The sequence below is a fragment of the Eriocheir sinensis genome, chromosome 27, assembly GCF_024679095.1.
Source record: "Eriocheir sinensis breed Jianghai 21 chromosome 27, ASM2467909v1, whole genome shotgun sequence".
NCBI classification, from domain to species: domain Eukaryota; kingdom Metazoa; phylum Arthropoda; class Malacostraca; order Decapoda; family Varunidae; genus Eriocheir; species Eriocheir sinensis.
In genome coordinates, this window is record NC_066535.1 from 9,901,511 (window position 1) to 9,915,434 (window position 13,924).

The following is a 13,924-nucleotide window of genomic DNA, read 5'->3' on the forward strand; positions in this document are numbered from 1 at the left end:
CGTTTTGCTCGGTATCGTTCTCCCTCACCTTGAACTCTGAGAAGGAAAAAAAAAAAAAGAATGCGGGGATTTACTTGAAAAAAAATTATGCTTTGTTGACCCCTCCCTCCCCCACCCCACACAAATAACTGCTCCATGATCCCCCCCCCCCCCCCGAAAAAAAAGAAAAATAACTTCTCCTCATATAGCTTATGTACTATGTAAACACAATTCATAAAACGATGCCCAAGGGATACATACACTTAAAATATATACAATAATTTATTACAACACGTTACTTTAAGAAAAATACATATTTTGGTGTGTATGGGTCCGTGGGAAGGTCTCAAGGAGCAACATTGTACACATCACTATAATAATATTGCTAGTTGTCAATACTGTGCTCTGTGACCTTGAATGCTTGGTGTTCCAATTTAACGCGCGCTGTAATGAAAACACCATTGGTTGTCACTGTGACGGCAATACTGTTCTGCCGTGCACTGTGATGGGTAATACTGTTGGTTATCACTACTGTGCTGTGTGACTTTAATACTGCTGTTTGTCACTGTAGACTGTTTATTGTCATTTTAATACTGTTGGTTCCCTTCCTTCGGTGGTGATGAGTCGTGGTGATCGTTGTGGCCAGGTGGTGGGTGATGGTGGTGAGTGTGCTTGCTAGTGGGTGGCAATCGTGGCGTCGTCGTTGGTGTAGTCGTTGTAGTCGTCGTGTTGGTGTTGGTGGTAGTCTAGTGGTCGTCGTGGCCAGGTATTGATGGCGGTGAGGGTGGCGGCAGCGGCGTTGAGCGTGGTGAGGGTGGTGTTGAGGGGGTCGAGGTGTTGCTCCAGCCACTCCGCGGTGGTGTGGTGGTCGTGGTACTGCCGCAGGACCGCTCGGGCCTCTTTGTACAGGCCGCGGAGGCTGGCGCTGAGGGAACCGAGGCTGGCCGTGGCCTGGCGCACTCTGGCGGGCGAGGAAAAGTTGTGGCGCCGGTTGTAGGCCGTAAGCCAGCCGCCGTGCTCCTGCGACTCGTGCCTCACCGCCTCCACCTCCTCCCGCAGCCGCGCGTACCTGTGCAGCATCGCGGCGGCATTGGCGCCGGTAAAGGCACAGTCCCGCGCCGCCCACAGGTGGGGATCTACCGCCGGTTCCAGGGTTACGTGCGGTGGGCACTCCAGCAGCGCGTGGGCGTCACGTAGCGCGGCTGGCGTCAGGCTGCCGTGGGCGGCGGTGAGCAGCGTGAGCACCAGCGACGGCGTGGCAGGTGGCAGCAGCTCGCACAGCACCGCGAAGTGATCATAGCGCGACCAGCCCGTGATGACCAGGCCCCCCACGCCCAGGCCAGCCTGCCGCTGGACGCGACGACCCGTCGTCATCCATGCCAGCGTGTTAGCGGCGTGCCGCGCCGCGTCGGGCATGAAGGCACGCGGCCCCGATGCGCCTTTGAAGGCCGGCGCCAGCCATACGCGGGGGAACACGGCGGCGTACGTCCGCAGCACATGGGGAGGCACCAGCCGGTCTACGTCAGGGCCGTACGCCCACACCACGGGCTCGGCCACCTCCGCCAGGGAGCGCAGCGCCTGCAGCGGAGCGCGACGCACCATGTCGTCCCACACTAGGACGCGCGCTCCCCAACGGCTCTTGACGTGCCTGGCGATAGTCAGGACGTGGTGCAGGTACAGGTTGAGTGGAGTGATGCGGCGGGCGCGACAGCGCGCACAGTGACCTAGCGTGAACACCTCGTCGGCGCCGATGTGCACGAGGGGCGCGGGTATGGCAGTCAATAGCTGGTCGAGGGCGTCCGTGACGAGGCGCGCCGCAGCGGGCAGTGACGGGCACGCCTCAGCCACGCTGCCCGCCTCCCGCAGCGCCGCCCACTGCGGCTGCTTCAGCGCGTACTCCAGGTGGCCGAGGCTCTGCATCAACGGTACCATTTTCAGCCCCGCATCGTGCGCTGCCGCCGCAATGCGCCGCACCTCCGCCGGCGTGTAGGCGGCGCGGGAGGACAGGTTGGCGAGGTGGCCTGTATAGGGAAAGGCGTCCTCCCACTCCACCAGCACGCCCGTGGCCCCTGCCCTCGCCGCCATGCCCATCAGCCTCTCCAGTACGCCCACGCGCGGCGCGCCGCCCTTAAGGTCCAGGTGCCAGAACCGCTCACCGGGTAGCGCCTCTTCAACCTCACCATGCAGCACCGCCTCCTCCTGATGTGTTTGCCGTGGCGCCAAGCTGTGTGACACCCACGGGGCTTGGGGGCTGCCCGCGGCCCCCACCATGGCTGGCACCCTGGTACGGGGCTGGGGTAGCGCCCCCAGTAGTCCCCATCGCCACCCGAACACCAGCAGGGCCGCTAACGTGAACCCCACCGCCAGCAGGTGGATGCGTGTTCCGCGCCACCTCAGTATTGCCATCGCGGCCACGTGCCGCCCCACCAACCCTCAGGCACCGCCAGGGGGTTCCGGGGCCACTGAGTCCGTCACACAGAACCACGAGACACAACGATTTAATTAATGGGCACAAGACACACCGCAGTTGCTTATCATGAGGAGTGTCGCGGAAGACCCTGGGCTGCACGGTGGCACTGGCACGCACGGACACACACATAAACACACACGCACACGCACACACACAGACATGCACACCCGTGGACACACGCGCACACACAACCACCGCTGCCCAGCGTGAAGCGTCAGCTTACGGTGTGATTCAACGACCGACTGGGCAGACTGGCGACACTACAGTCTCCTCCAGCACCATCAGTCACCGCGGCCCCGCCTCTCCCCTCACCATCCCGGCAACAACACCCCGTCACAGTAAATCGTCCTCGACGTGCTGCAGATGAAGCGATGACTGACAACTAATGGCTTCCTGTGCCGCGGCGTGAGTGCTGCTGGCCTGGTGTTGGCCTTGTGACGAGGTAGTGGTTGTGATGACAGGATGCTGGAGGTGCATGGAGATGTAGGGGTGATGAACTAATGATGATGTTGTAATGGTGATGACAGGCTGGTATTGGTGGCACTTGGTGATAGGGTGGTGATGTAAGCAGTAAAGGTCAAGTTGGCGGCTTATAGCAGCGCATGGCTTACGTGGCCATATCCGCCTCATTGGGCCTTGAGCCTGTGGTCGGTAAGAACCCAGGGACACAGGGGCAGTGTGGCATCCAAATTAAGACAGTTTACCTTCCTCAGGTACCCATATATGGACCAGCACAGGGTGAGCTGTGCTGGGTAAACTGTGCGCTGATTGCACCGAGGCGGGATCGAATTCAGGTCCGCGGATTGATAGCTAGGCGTGCTAACCGCTGCACCATGGAAGCGCTATGTGGCGATGTTGTGGTGGGGACAGGAGGGTCTCGGGGTGGTGGTGGTAGTGGTGGTAGTACATAGAAGAGAGGGACAATATATAATTTGACACACACACACACACACACACACACACACACACACACACACACACTGTCATTTTATTTTTTCCCTTAGGTCGAACAACGTTATTTTGCATATGAAATTATTTTTATTACCGACTGTTTCTTTCGCAACACAGATAGGAAGCATGACTACAACAGGACTAAAAACAGCAAGGGAGCAAAAAGTTTGTCACAGTGTCACGGGGGAAGAGTGCGTGGGAGTGTGTGAAATTAAAGGGAACTGTGGGTGGATGTACAGATTCTCTCTCTCTCTCTCTCTCTCTCTCTCTCTCTCTCTCTCTCTCTCTCTCTCTCTCTCTCTCTCTCTCTCTCTGTGTGTGTTTGTGTGTGTGTGAAAGTAACGAGGGTTTATATTCACTGAGAGAGAGAGAGAGAGAGAGAGAGAGAGAGAGACTATATGGCTTCCTCGTGTGTGTGTGTGTGTGAGAGAGAGAGAGAGAGAGAGAGAGAGGTCATGGCTAGAAAATCTCTCTCTCTCTCTCTCTCTCTCTCTCTCTCTCTCTCTCTCTTTGTCAGCAGGAAAGGGTCATCGCCTCTTCCCTCTCCCTTCCCCCTCACTTCCCCTCCTCTTCCTCTCCCTCTTCCTCTTTTCCTCCTCTTCCTCTCACACTCCCTTGCATCCTCATCTTCCCCTTCCTCTCCTCTCCCTCTTCTTTCTCTCCCTTTTCGTCTTCTTCGTCTATTCCTTCTCTTCCTTCCTCCCTCTTCTTCCTTTAACTTTTCTCTTCCTTTTTCTATTCCCGTACTCCTCTTCCTGTTCATTCCCCTCTTCTTCTTTCTCTGCCCTCTATCTCTTCCTTTTTCTCTTCCCCATCCTCTTCCTCTTTAGTTTCCTCACCCACTGCTTTCTCTTCCTCTTCCCCTCCTCTTCCTCTTTTCCTTCTCTTTACCTCCACCTCCACATCTACCCACATTCCTCTTTCCTTCCACATCCATTCTCTTCTTTCTTTTCCCTTTCTCTCTTTTTTTCTCCTCTCTCTCTCTCTCTCTCTCTCTCTCTCTCTCTCTCTCTCTCTCTCTCTCTCTCTCTCTCTCTCTCTCTCTCTCTCTCTCTCTCTCTCTCTCTCTCTTAGATAATACCACAGGAAGCTCATCGTTGAAGCACCACCACCACCACCACACCACCACCACCACCACTACCACCACCGTAAACAACAACTACAATAGAACAATAACAACAAGAGGAAGGAAATCTCTCTCTCTCTCTCTCTCTCTCTCTCTCTCTCTCTCTCTCTCTCTCTCTTTGGCTTCCTTCCCCTCGCATTCCTCCCCTCTCTCCTCCCCTTCCTTTATCTCCTCTCTCCATGTTTCTCTCTTTTTCTCTCCCTCTTTTCTTCGTTGTCTTCTCCACTCACTTCATAACCATCACCTGCACCACCACCACCATCATCACAACCGCCACTATCATCACCACCATCACCACCACCACCACTACCACCAACAGCAACATCACCACTTTGTCACCATTAATTTCACTACCACATCCTCCTCCTCCTCCTCCTCATCATCATCATCATCATCATTACCCACTGTTACATTAAAAGCCTGCAGGAGACTTCATGTTGCTTGCTCTTCTATGTTTCCTCCTCCTCCTCCTCCTTCTCCTCCTCCGTCTCCTTCGTCAACCCCCCCCCACACCACCACCAGTAATTACAACCTTCCACTGGGCTTACATTTACTACCTATTGGACCGTATTAGAGGGAGGAGCGTGGCAGGGAGGGTGACATGTAGGGGTGTCGGCAGGGCGGGTGGAGGACTGTCGCGAACATTTATTATTATTATTTTTTTTTTTTACGGCAAGGGAGGCAGCTCAAGGGCGAATAAACAATAACAACAACAATAACAACAGCAACATCAACAGCAACAACACACACAAAAAAAAAAACGTTAGACGCTGCTCCGAACGTTAAAAAAAAAACGAGTCCAGAAGAGGGGTTAGTTTTGGGTGGTAGATAGTTGTGACAGTTCTTCCATCTCTCCCCATCATCCCCTCCTCTTCCTCGTTCATTTCATATCTTCCTTCCTTACCTTTCTCAAATTTCCTCTCTTCCTCTCGCATTCCTCCTCCCTCCTCCCTCCTCCATCTTCCTTCCCCATCCCCCATCCATTCTCTAATCCCGTACTTCTCTTCTTCTTTTCCTTCCTTTTCTTTTTTTCCCTCAGTACCACCCTCTTTTCCCTCAGTACCACCTGTCTTCCTTTTTCGGATTGGCGTTTTTCGTTGTTGTGTTTTCTTATATTGCTTTGCCGTTATGCCAGTTCCCTTTACAGAAAATTAATATATAGGGGCGAAATGAACGGTGACGGAGTGGGGCAGGGGGGGAGGGGGGGAGTCATTGTGGGGGAACTAAATTAATCGTGGGCGGGGCAGTTATATAGAGCAACAGGTGTGAACTCAGGTGTGCGGAGGCGGGGCGGGGCGGGCGGGGCTTACGTGAGAGGTCAGAGCCTTACGGGGAACTATAGTGGGCGGGACAGTGTTACCAATTGACAGGCGTAGAATCAGGGGCGGTGCGGGGCGGGGCGGGGCGTGGTGTTTACGGGGTGTAGCGTGAGTGGAACTGAAGTGGAAAACTGAAGTGAGGATTAACTGGTGGACTTGAACTTGGACTTGTATTTTCAAAGGGCAAAAGGGTTCATAGTGAGGGTGTTTTTATATATATTTTCCTTGTGTTTTATGTTTGTTTGTTGTGTATTTTAAGATAAGAGCATACCCTTCTGTTCCTCCATTTGTATAATCTTCTATATTCTCCTCTTTGTTGTGTATTTTAAGATGTTTACTACCCTGCCCTTCTGTCCCTTCATTTCAATAATCTTCTATATTCTCCTCTCCTCCTCTTTCGCTCTCTCTTTGCTGTGTATTTTAAGATGTTTACTATTCTACCTTTCTGTCCCTTCATTTCGATAATCTATATTCTCCTCTCGTCCTCTTTCGCCCTCTCTTTGTTGTGTATTTTAAGATGTTTACTACCCTGCCCTTCTGTCCCTTCATTTCAATAATCTTCTATATTCTCCTCTCGTCCTCTTTCGCTCTCTCTTTGTTGTGTATTTTAAGATGTTTACTAACCTGCCCTTCTGTCCATTCATTTCGATAATCTATATTCTCCTCTCGTCCTCTTTCGCCCTCTCTTTGTTGTGTATTTTAAGATGTTTACTATAGCCTACCCTTCTGTCCCTTCATTTCGATAATCTATATTCTCCTCTCGTCCTCTTTCGCCCTCTCTTTGTTGTGTATTTTAAGATGTTTACTACCCTGCCCTTCTGTCCCTTCATTTCAATAATCTTCTATATTCTCCTCTCGTCCTCTTTCGCCCTCTCTTTGTTGTGTATTTTAAGATGTTTACTACCCTGCCCTTCTGTCCCTTCATTGCGATAATCTTCTATATTCTCCTCTCGTCCTCTTTCGCCCTCTCTTTGTTGTGTATATTAATATGTTTACTACCCTACCCTTCTGTCCCTTCATTGCGATAATCTTCTATATTCTCCTCTCGTCCTCTTTCGCTCTCTCTTTGTTGTGTATTTTAAGATGTTTACTGTTCTAGCCTTCTGTCCCTTCATTGCGATAATCTTCTAAATTCTCCTCTCGTCCTCTTTCGCCCTCTGTTGTGTGTATTAATGTTTACTACCCTACCCTTCTGTCCCTTCATTGCGATAATCTTCTATATTCTCCTCTCGTCCTCTCTTTGTTATGCATTTTAAGATGTTTACTGTTCTACCCTTCTGTCCATTCATTTCGATAATCTATATTCTCCTCTTGTCCTCCTTAGCCCTCTCTCTCTCTCATCGCTTGCACTTTCATTTTCTCTTTCTCGGCGTCTCAGGTAAAGTTTTGGGTCCACTGAACAGGCAGCTTATCGTGTCCGCACTCCTCCCACTCTACCTGTTGCATCTCTTGTAATGGTGATAATAATAAAAGTGTGCAAGGTGAGGCGGTGAGGTGGGATGTGTATGTGTTAGAAAGGGAAGAGCTGTGTGCATGGGATGACAAAAGAGGGTGGGACGGACGGACGGACGGACTGACTATACGGAACGGATGGAAGCGGTAACGGGAAGGGGGGAAGGGAGGATCCGGCTGCGTACTCTCGGCCCCCAAGCTCACATTTGTAACAAGGCTTTCATAGGAGTTTGGGGCATATCCAGAGGTAGTTCAACGGCCCTTTTTTAATTACAACAAAGGAGACAGCTCAAGGGCACAAAAAAAGGAAACAATAATAAAAAAAGCCCGCTACTCGCTGCTCCTGGTAGTACTCTGACCCTTCTTCTGTACCATGAACCTAAAAATAAAACACTCATGAAGACCCAATTGATCTCCTTTTTGGCCCTAGGAAAGAGTTTATGTGAGAGATGGAAGCGTCTGAAAGAATCCCGACCCCAAATCTCTACTCTTGAACAGGTTAGGTTAGGATAGGTAAGATTTAGGTATTCGTCAAGGAGGGTAAGACTGAGTGGGATTAGCACAGCGAGAATATTTTCCTGAACACCCCATGGTTAGATTCGAAGCTACAGCCGAGCGTTAGGTTGGGTAAGGTTAGGTTAGGATAGATAAGATAAAGGTTCTCGTCCAAGAGGGTAATATTGAGTGTGAATTACAACGAAAGTATCTCCTGTACACCCCATGGTTAGATTCGAAGCTACACCCTAGCGTCTAAGCTAGGTTAAGTTAAGAGAATTTTCAAACATATGATAGGCGGCAAATCATGGCATATATTAACAAGGGAAGAACTCATTATGTTATGTAGAAAGTCTCATTTAGTAAGGAAAAATAAATGATTATGCTGAGTCAAGACGTAAGGTAACTGTTCGGGGTTTTGTTAGGTTAGGTTAGGTTTGGTTAAGTTTAGGGGATTTTCAAACACATGATATCCAGAAACCTATAGCATAAATTAACAAAGAAAGACTTCACTTTGTCATATTGAAAGTCTGGATTAGTAAGGAAGCATAGATGAGTTTTTCTGAGTAAAGACGTATGGTAAGTTTTTGTGGTTTTGTTAGGTCAGATTAAGTTTAGGGCATCTTCAAACACATGACAGCCAACAACTTGTAGCATAAATCAACAAAGAAATATATCACTTTGTTATATTGAAAGTCTCATGAGTAAGTAAGCATATATGATTTTTCTGATTGACGTATGGTAATTGTTCCGAATTTTGTTAGGTTAGGTTAAGTTTAGGGCGTTTTCAAACACATGATAGGCGACAGATTATGGCAAGAATCAACAAAGAACGACCTCACTCAGTCAGATAATAAGTCTCATTCGTAAGGAAGCATATATGATTTTTCGGAGTAAAGACATATTAACTGTTTGTGTTTTTGTTAGGTTAGGTTAAGTTCAGGGTAGCTTCAAACACATGATAGTCAGCAACTTATGGCATAAATCAACAAGGAATGACCTCACTTTGTTGTTTAGAAAGTCTCATTAGTAAGGAAGCATATATGAATTTTCCGAGTCAAGACCTATAGTAACTGTTGGGGGTTTTGTTAGGTTAGGTTAGGTTAGGTTAAGTTTAGGAAATTTTCAAACACATGATAGCCAGCAACTTATGGCATAAATCAACAAGGAATGACCTCACTTTGTTGTTTAGAAAGTCTCATTAGTAAGGAAGCATATATGAATTTTCTGAGTCAAGACCTATAGTAACTGTTTGGGGTTTTGTTAGGTTAGGTTAGGTTAGGTTAAGTTTAGGAAATTTTCAAACACATGATAGCCAGCAACTTATGGCATAAATCAACAAGGAATGACCTCACTTTGTTGTTTAGAAAGTCTCATTAGTAAGGAAGCATATATGAATTTTCTGAGTCAAGACCTATAGTAACTGTTTGGGGTTTTGTTAGGTTAGGTTAAGTTTAGGGAATTTTCAAACACATGATATCCAGAAACCTATAGCATAAATTAAAAGGAATGACCTCACTTTGTTGTTAGGTTAGGTTAAGTTTAGGAAATTTTCAAACACATGATAGCCAGCAACTTATGGCATAAATCAACAAGGAATGACCTCACTTTGTTGTTTAGAAAGTCTCATTAGTAAGGGAGCATATATGAATTTTCTGAGTCAAGACCTATAGTAACTGTTTGGGGTTTTGTTCGGTTAGGTTAGGTTAAGTTTAGGAAATTTTCAAACACATGATAGCCAGCAACTTATGGCATAAATCAACAAGGAATGACCTCACTTTGTTGTTTAGAAACTCATTAGTAAGGAAGCATATATGAATTTTCTGAGTCAAGACCTATAGTAACTATTTGAGGTTTTGTTAGGTTAGGTTAAGTTTAGGAAATTTTCAAACACATGATAGCCAGCAACTTATGGCATAAATCAACAAGGAATGACCTCACTTTGTTGCTTAGAAAGTCTCATTAGTAAGGAAGCATATATGAATTTTCTGAGTAAAGACCTATAGTAACTGTTTGGGGTTTTGTTAGGTTAGGTTAAGTTTAGGAAATTTTCAAACACATGATAGCCAGCAACTTATGGCATAAATCAACAAGGAATGACCTCACTTTGTTGTTTAGAAAGTCTCATTAGTAAGGAAGCATATATGAATTTTCTGAGTCAAGACCTATAGTAACTATTTGAGGTTTTGTTAGGTTAGGTTAGGTTAAGTTTAGGAAATTTTCAAACACATGATAGGCAGGAACTTATGGCACAAATTAACAAAGGAAGGGCTCACTGTGTCAGATAATAAGTCTGTTTAGTAAGAAAGCATTTGTGAATTTACTGAGTGCATATATATAGTGACTGTTTGGGTTATAGCTAGGTAAGATTAAGGGTCTATTCAAGCACACGACAGCCAGCGACTTACGGTATAAATCAACAAAGAGGTCACTTTGTTATATAGAAAGTCTCATTACTAAGGAAGCACATATGATTTTTTTAGTCAAGACGTATATATGTAAACTTGTCGGGGTATTATTAGGTTAGGTTAAGTTTAGGGTATCTTCAAACACAAGATAGCCAGAAACTTATAGCATAAATTAACCAAGAAAGACTTTCCCTTGTTGGATAAAAAGTTTCATTTCTGAGGAAGCATATATGATTTTTTTCTGAGTAAAGACGTATATTAACTGTTTTGTAACGTAACGGTTTTGTTAGGTTAGGTTAAGTTTAGAGAATTTTTAAACACATGATAGGCGGCAAATTATAACATTAATTAACAAAGGAAGCACTCATTATATTATATAGAAAGTCTCATTTAGTAAGGAAGAATAGATGATTTTTCTGAGTCAAGACGGATGGTAATTGTTCGGGGTTTTGTTAGGTTAGGTTAAGTTTAGGGATGGAGTGAATACAAGAGTTGTGTATTCGAATAAGAATACAAATACTTCAAATTCCAACGAATACGAATTCGAATACACTGGAATGGTTATAATTCGAATACAAATACGAATATTTCTTGGAAGCATTCATGAATACATTCATGAGTACTTTCCATTGAAAAATACCTTATCGACGAAACTGGGTATAGCACTGTTCTAAAGTTATGCAACAGTAAAATGAGCTCATGAACCTGAACTATACAGGACCATTACACGTCCATCCAGGAGGCTGTAGTTGTAAGGAACAATTAACGGCTGTTATTTCTGATGATAAATTTGGAAGTATTCGTCAGATTATTCGCAGAATACGGATACTTTTCCCTTCTTTTCGAATACAAATGAGAATACTTTGATATTTATCAATAATTATTCAAATACGAATACATCCAAATACGGTATTCGAATATACCCGAATACGAATACAGAATATGAATATACTCTATCCGTGGCGTCTACGTAAAGAGACTGAAAATATGAGGTCTGGGCTTGTGGATGGCTTCATGCACTACTACGTATCATGCATGGGCTTCAAACCCACATTCTTAAATTAACATCTCGGGGCTTGCACACCCGCATTTGATAAGGCTTTAACGTAGCGGTATTGTGGGTATTTGCATGGGTGGTTGTATGAGCCTAGTGATAGTTTGACAATGCTTCTGCACCATGAACGTGAAAAAAAAAAAAAACTTTTGAGGTCCTGACTAATCTCGCTTGTGGCCTCAAGATATATTTGTTGTGAGCCGAAAGCCTTTAAGAATATAGGTCTGAATCTCTCTCTCATACACACCTCCACCCCCCCCCCCCCCAACACACACACACACACACACACACACACACATCAGCTGAGGCACCACTGGGAAGACTTTGGCTCCCGTTGTGCAGGAGACACTCGGAGCCCCGCTTGTCTGCCTGCCGGAGAGCTTCAGTGCAGTGCTCCCTGAAAAGTAGGAGTTGTGGACTCGTTTTCTATAGCATGAGCGGCTTTCAGGGGTCCCTTCTCTAGTTCCACATGTTCCAGGAATATAAAAGGGCTATTACACTGGGCAAATTTTCCGTGGATCTTCAGTCAAACCACGATTTCCGCTGGCGTGGTTCTCAGATTTGCGTGGTTTTCTGAGGTGTCCACGATCTTCCAAAGCTACGGTAGATTTCACTGAAGGACGACGGTATTACTCATCATCTTCATCAGCAGCAATAACAAGAAACAATTGAGAACCACGTTAGCGGAAATCGTGGTTTGACTGAAGATCCACGGAAAATATGCCCAATGTAATATCCCCTTAAGACAAACTTTAAGAACAGTGATGCACGTTATCGATGCCTACTTATGTTGTCTGCAATAACTATGAAGCTATGAGGATTGTCTTATTTTAGTGCAAGAGCGACGAGGATCATTCTGGGATTGTCGAACTATTTCATCTCATCGTCCAAGGTTGTGTCGGGAATTATAATTATGTGACATGTAGACAATTTCACCACAGAGTTTCCCCAGAAAGACGATGCGGGTGTCAGTATTGCTTAATATCAAGTTCTAGTGTCCCTAAGTTGGATAAGATTACCGAGGCTGTGAGAAGTATGGTTTAGAGCAAAAATTAAAAAAAAAATGTAAGTGTGATTGTTTTGTCTTCCGCACTGGATTGTAACGACGCTGAATGAGTTATTTCCACTTTTTGAACACTGATCATAAACGCTATTTGTATATGACTGATAGATAGAACGTTATTGGTGTATGTTTAATTGACAACGCTATTCGTAAATGATTGATTGACTGATGCTATTTGTATATGGTTGACTGATTATTATTTGGTAGACTCAGGTAGATCATGCATAGATTACCGAACATATCGAAAGAAAGTAGAAAGGAACACTGATTTGGTATAGATCCGTATATACATAATTTCCCGAACACATCAGAAGAAGTAGAAAGGAACACTGATTTGGTATAGATCCGTATATACATAATTTCCCGAACACATCAGAAGAAGTAGAAAGGAACACTGATTTGGTAGAGATCCGTATATACATAATTTCCCGAACATATCAGAAGAAAGTAGAAAGGAACAGTGATTTGGTAGAGAACCGTATATACATAATTTACCGAACTTTTTTTTTACAGTACAGGAACCAGCTCGAGGGCAAAAATAAATAAGAGAAAAAAAAATCCCGCTAATCACTGCTCCTATAAAAGCAAGTAAGGATGAGTGGCCAAAAGAGATATCAATTTCGTAACAAATAAAAGAATAGAACAGGTGAACTCAGGTAATTTAAAGACAGTACAGGTGTAAAAGCCAGGTATAGAGAAGCTAATTAGAAGACAGGTAGACACAAGCAGGTAGAAAACACAGGTAAGAAGCAGGTAAAAACAAACGAACATACACGTAAATAAAAACAGAAGAACAAGTGAACTCAGGTAGTTTAAAATGCTACCCTGTTTAGCAGGTGCAGGTCAGTCACACCCCATGCCTTTTTTTTTTTGCTGTTGTTGTTGTTCTTGTTGCTGTTGTTGTTGTTGTTGTTCTTGTTCTTGCTGTTGTTGTTCTTGTTGTTGTTGTTGCTGTTGTTGTTGCTGTTGTTCTCGTTGCTGTTCTTCCTGTTGCTATTGTTGTTGTTCTTGTTGCTGTTTTTGTTGTTGTTGCTGTTGTTGTTGTGTTGATGTTGTTGTTGTTGTTGTTGTTGTTCAAGAGGAAACTAATCAACTAATCGGGCCGTTTATTCGTTATGGCCGTCTCTCTCTCTCTCTCTCTCTCTCTCTCTCTCTCTCTCTCTCTCTCTCTCTCTCTCTCTCTCTCTCTCTCTCTCTCTCTCTCTCTCTCTCTCTCTCTCTCTCTCTCTCTCTCTCTCTCTCTCTCTCTCTCTCTCTCTCTCTCTCTCTCTCTCTCTCTCTCTCTCTCTCTCTCTCTCTCTCTCTCTCTCTCTCTCTCTCTCTCTCTCTCTCTCTCTTCTCAGGTTCCATTATATTTTGCATAATTGGTCCTTTCACTGCGCTTCCTCGCCTCCCTCCTTTTCAATTTACCTTCATGCTTCTCATCACTTTGTTATTTATCCCGGATCATCAGTAATTTCGTCTTCTTTCCCCTCTCATCTCATCTTCCTCTTTCTCTCCTCTCCTCTCTCTGTCTGTCTCTCTCCCTTCCATCCATTTTCCCTTCCCCGCCTTTCCTTCTGTTCCCTTCCCTACGTGAGTCCAATTTCATTAGCACTCTTTCTTCT

The 13,924-nt window shown here is 45.6% G+C and overlaps 1 protein-coding gene across 1 annotated transcript; it reads right to left on the reverse strand.

The window, feature by feature from the left end:
- Positions 1–234: 234 nt before the first annotated feature.
- LOC127004111 (hexosaminidase D-like) lies at positions 235–3,173 on the reverse strand. Its single transcript, XM_050871480.1, has one exon. It carries the CDS (start codon positions 2,383–2,385, stop codon positions 655–657), a length of 1,731 nt encoding a protein of 576 aa, XP_050727437.1. The 5' UTR covers positions 2,386–3,173; the 3' UTR covers positions 235–654.
- Between the last annotated feature and the right edge of the window lie 10,751 nt (positions 3,174–13,924).

Coding starts and splice junctions, on each gene's coding strand:
- LOC127004111 (XM_050871480.1), bottom strand. CDS start 2,385: ATGGCAATACTGAGGTGGCGCGGAACACGCATCCACCTGCTGGCGGTG.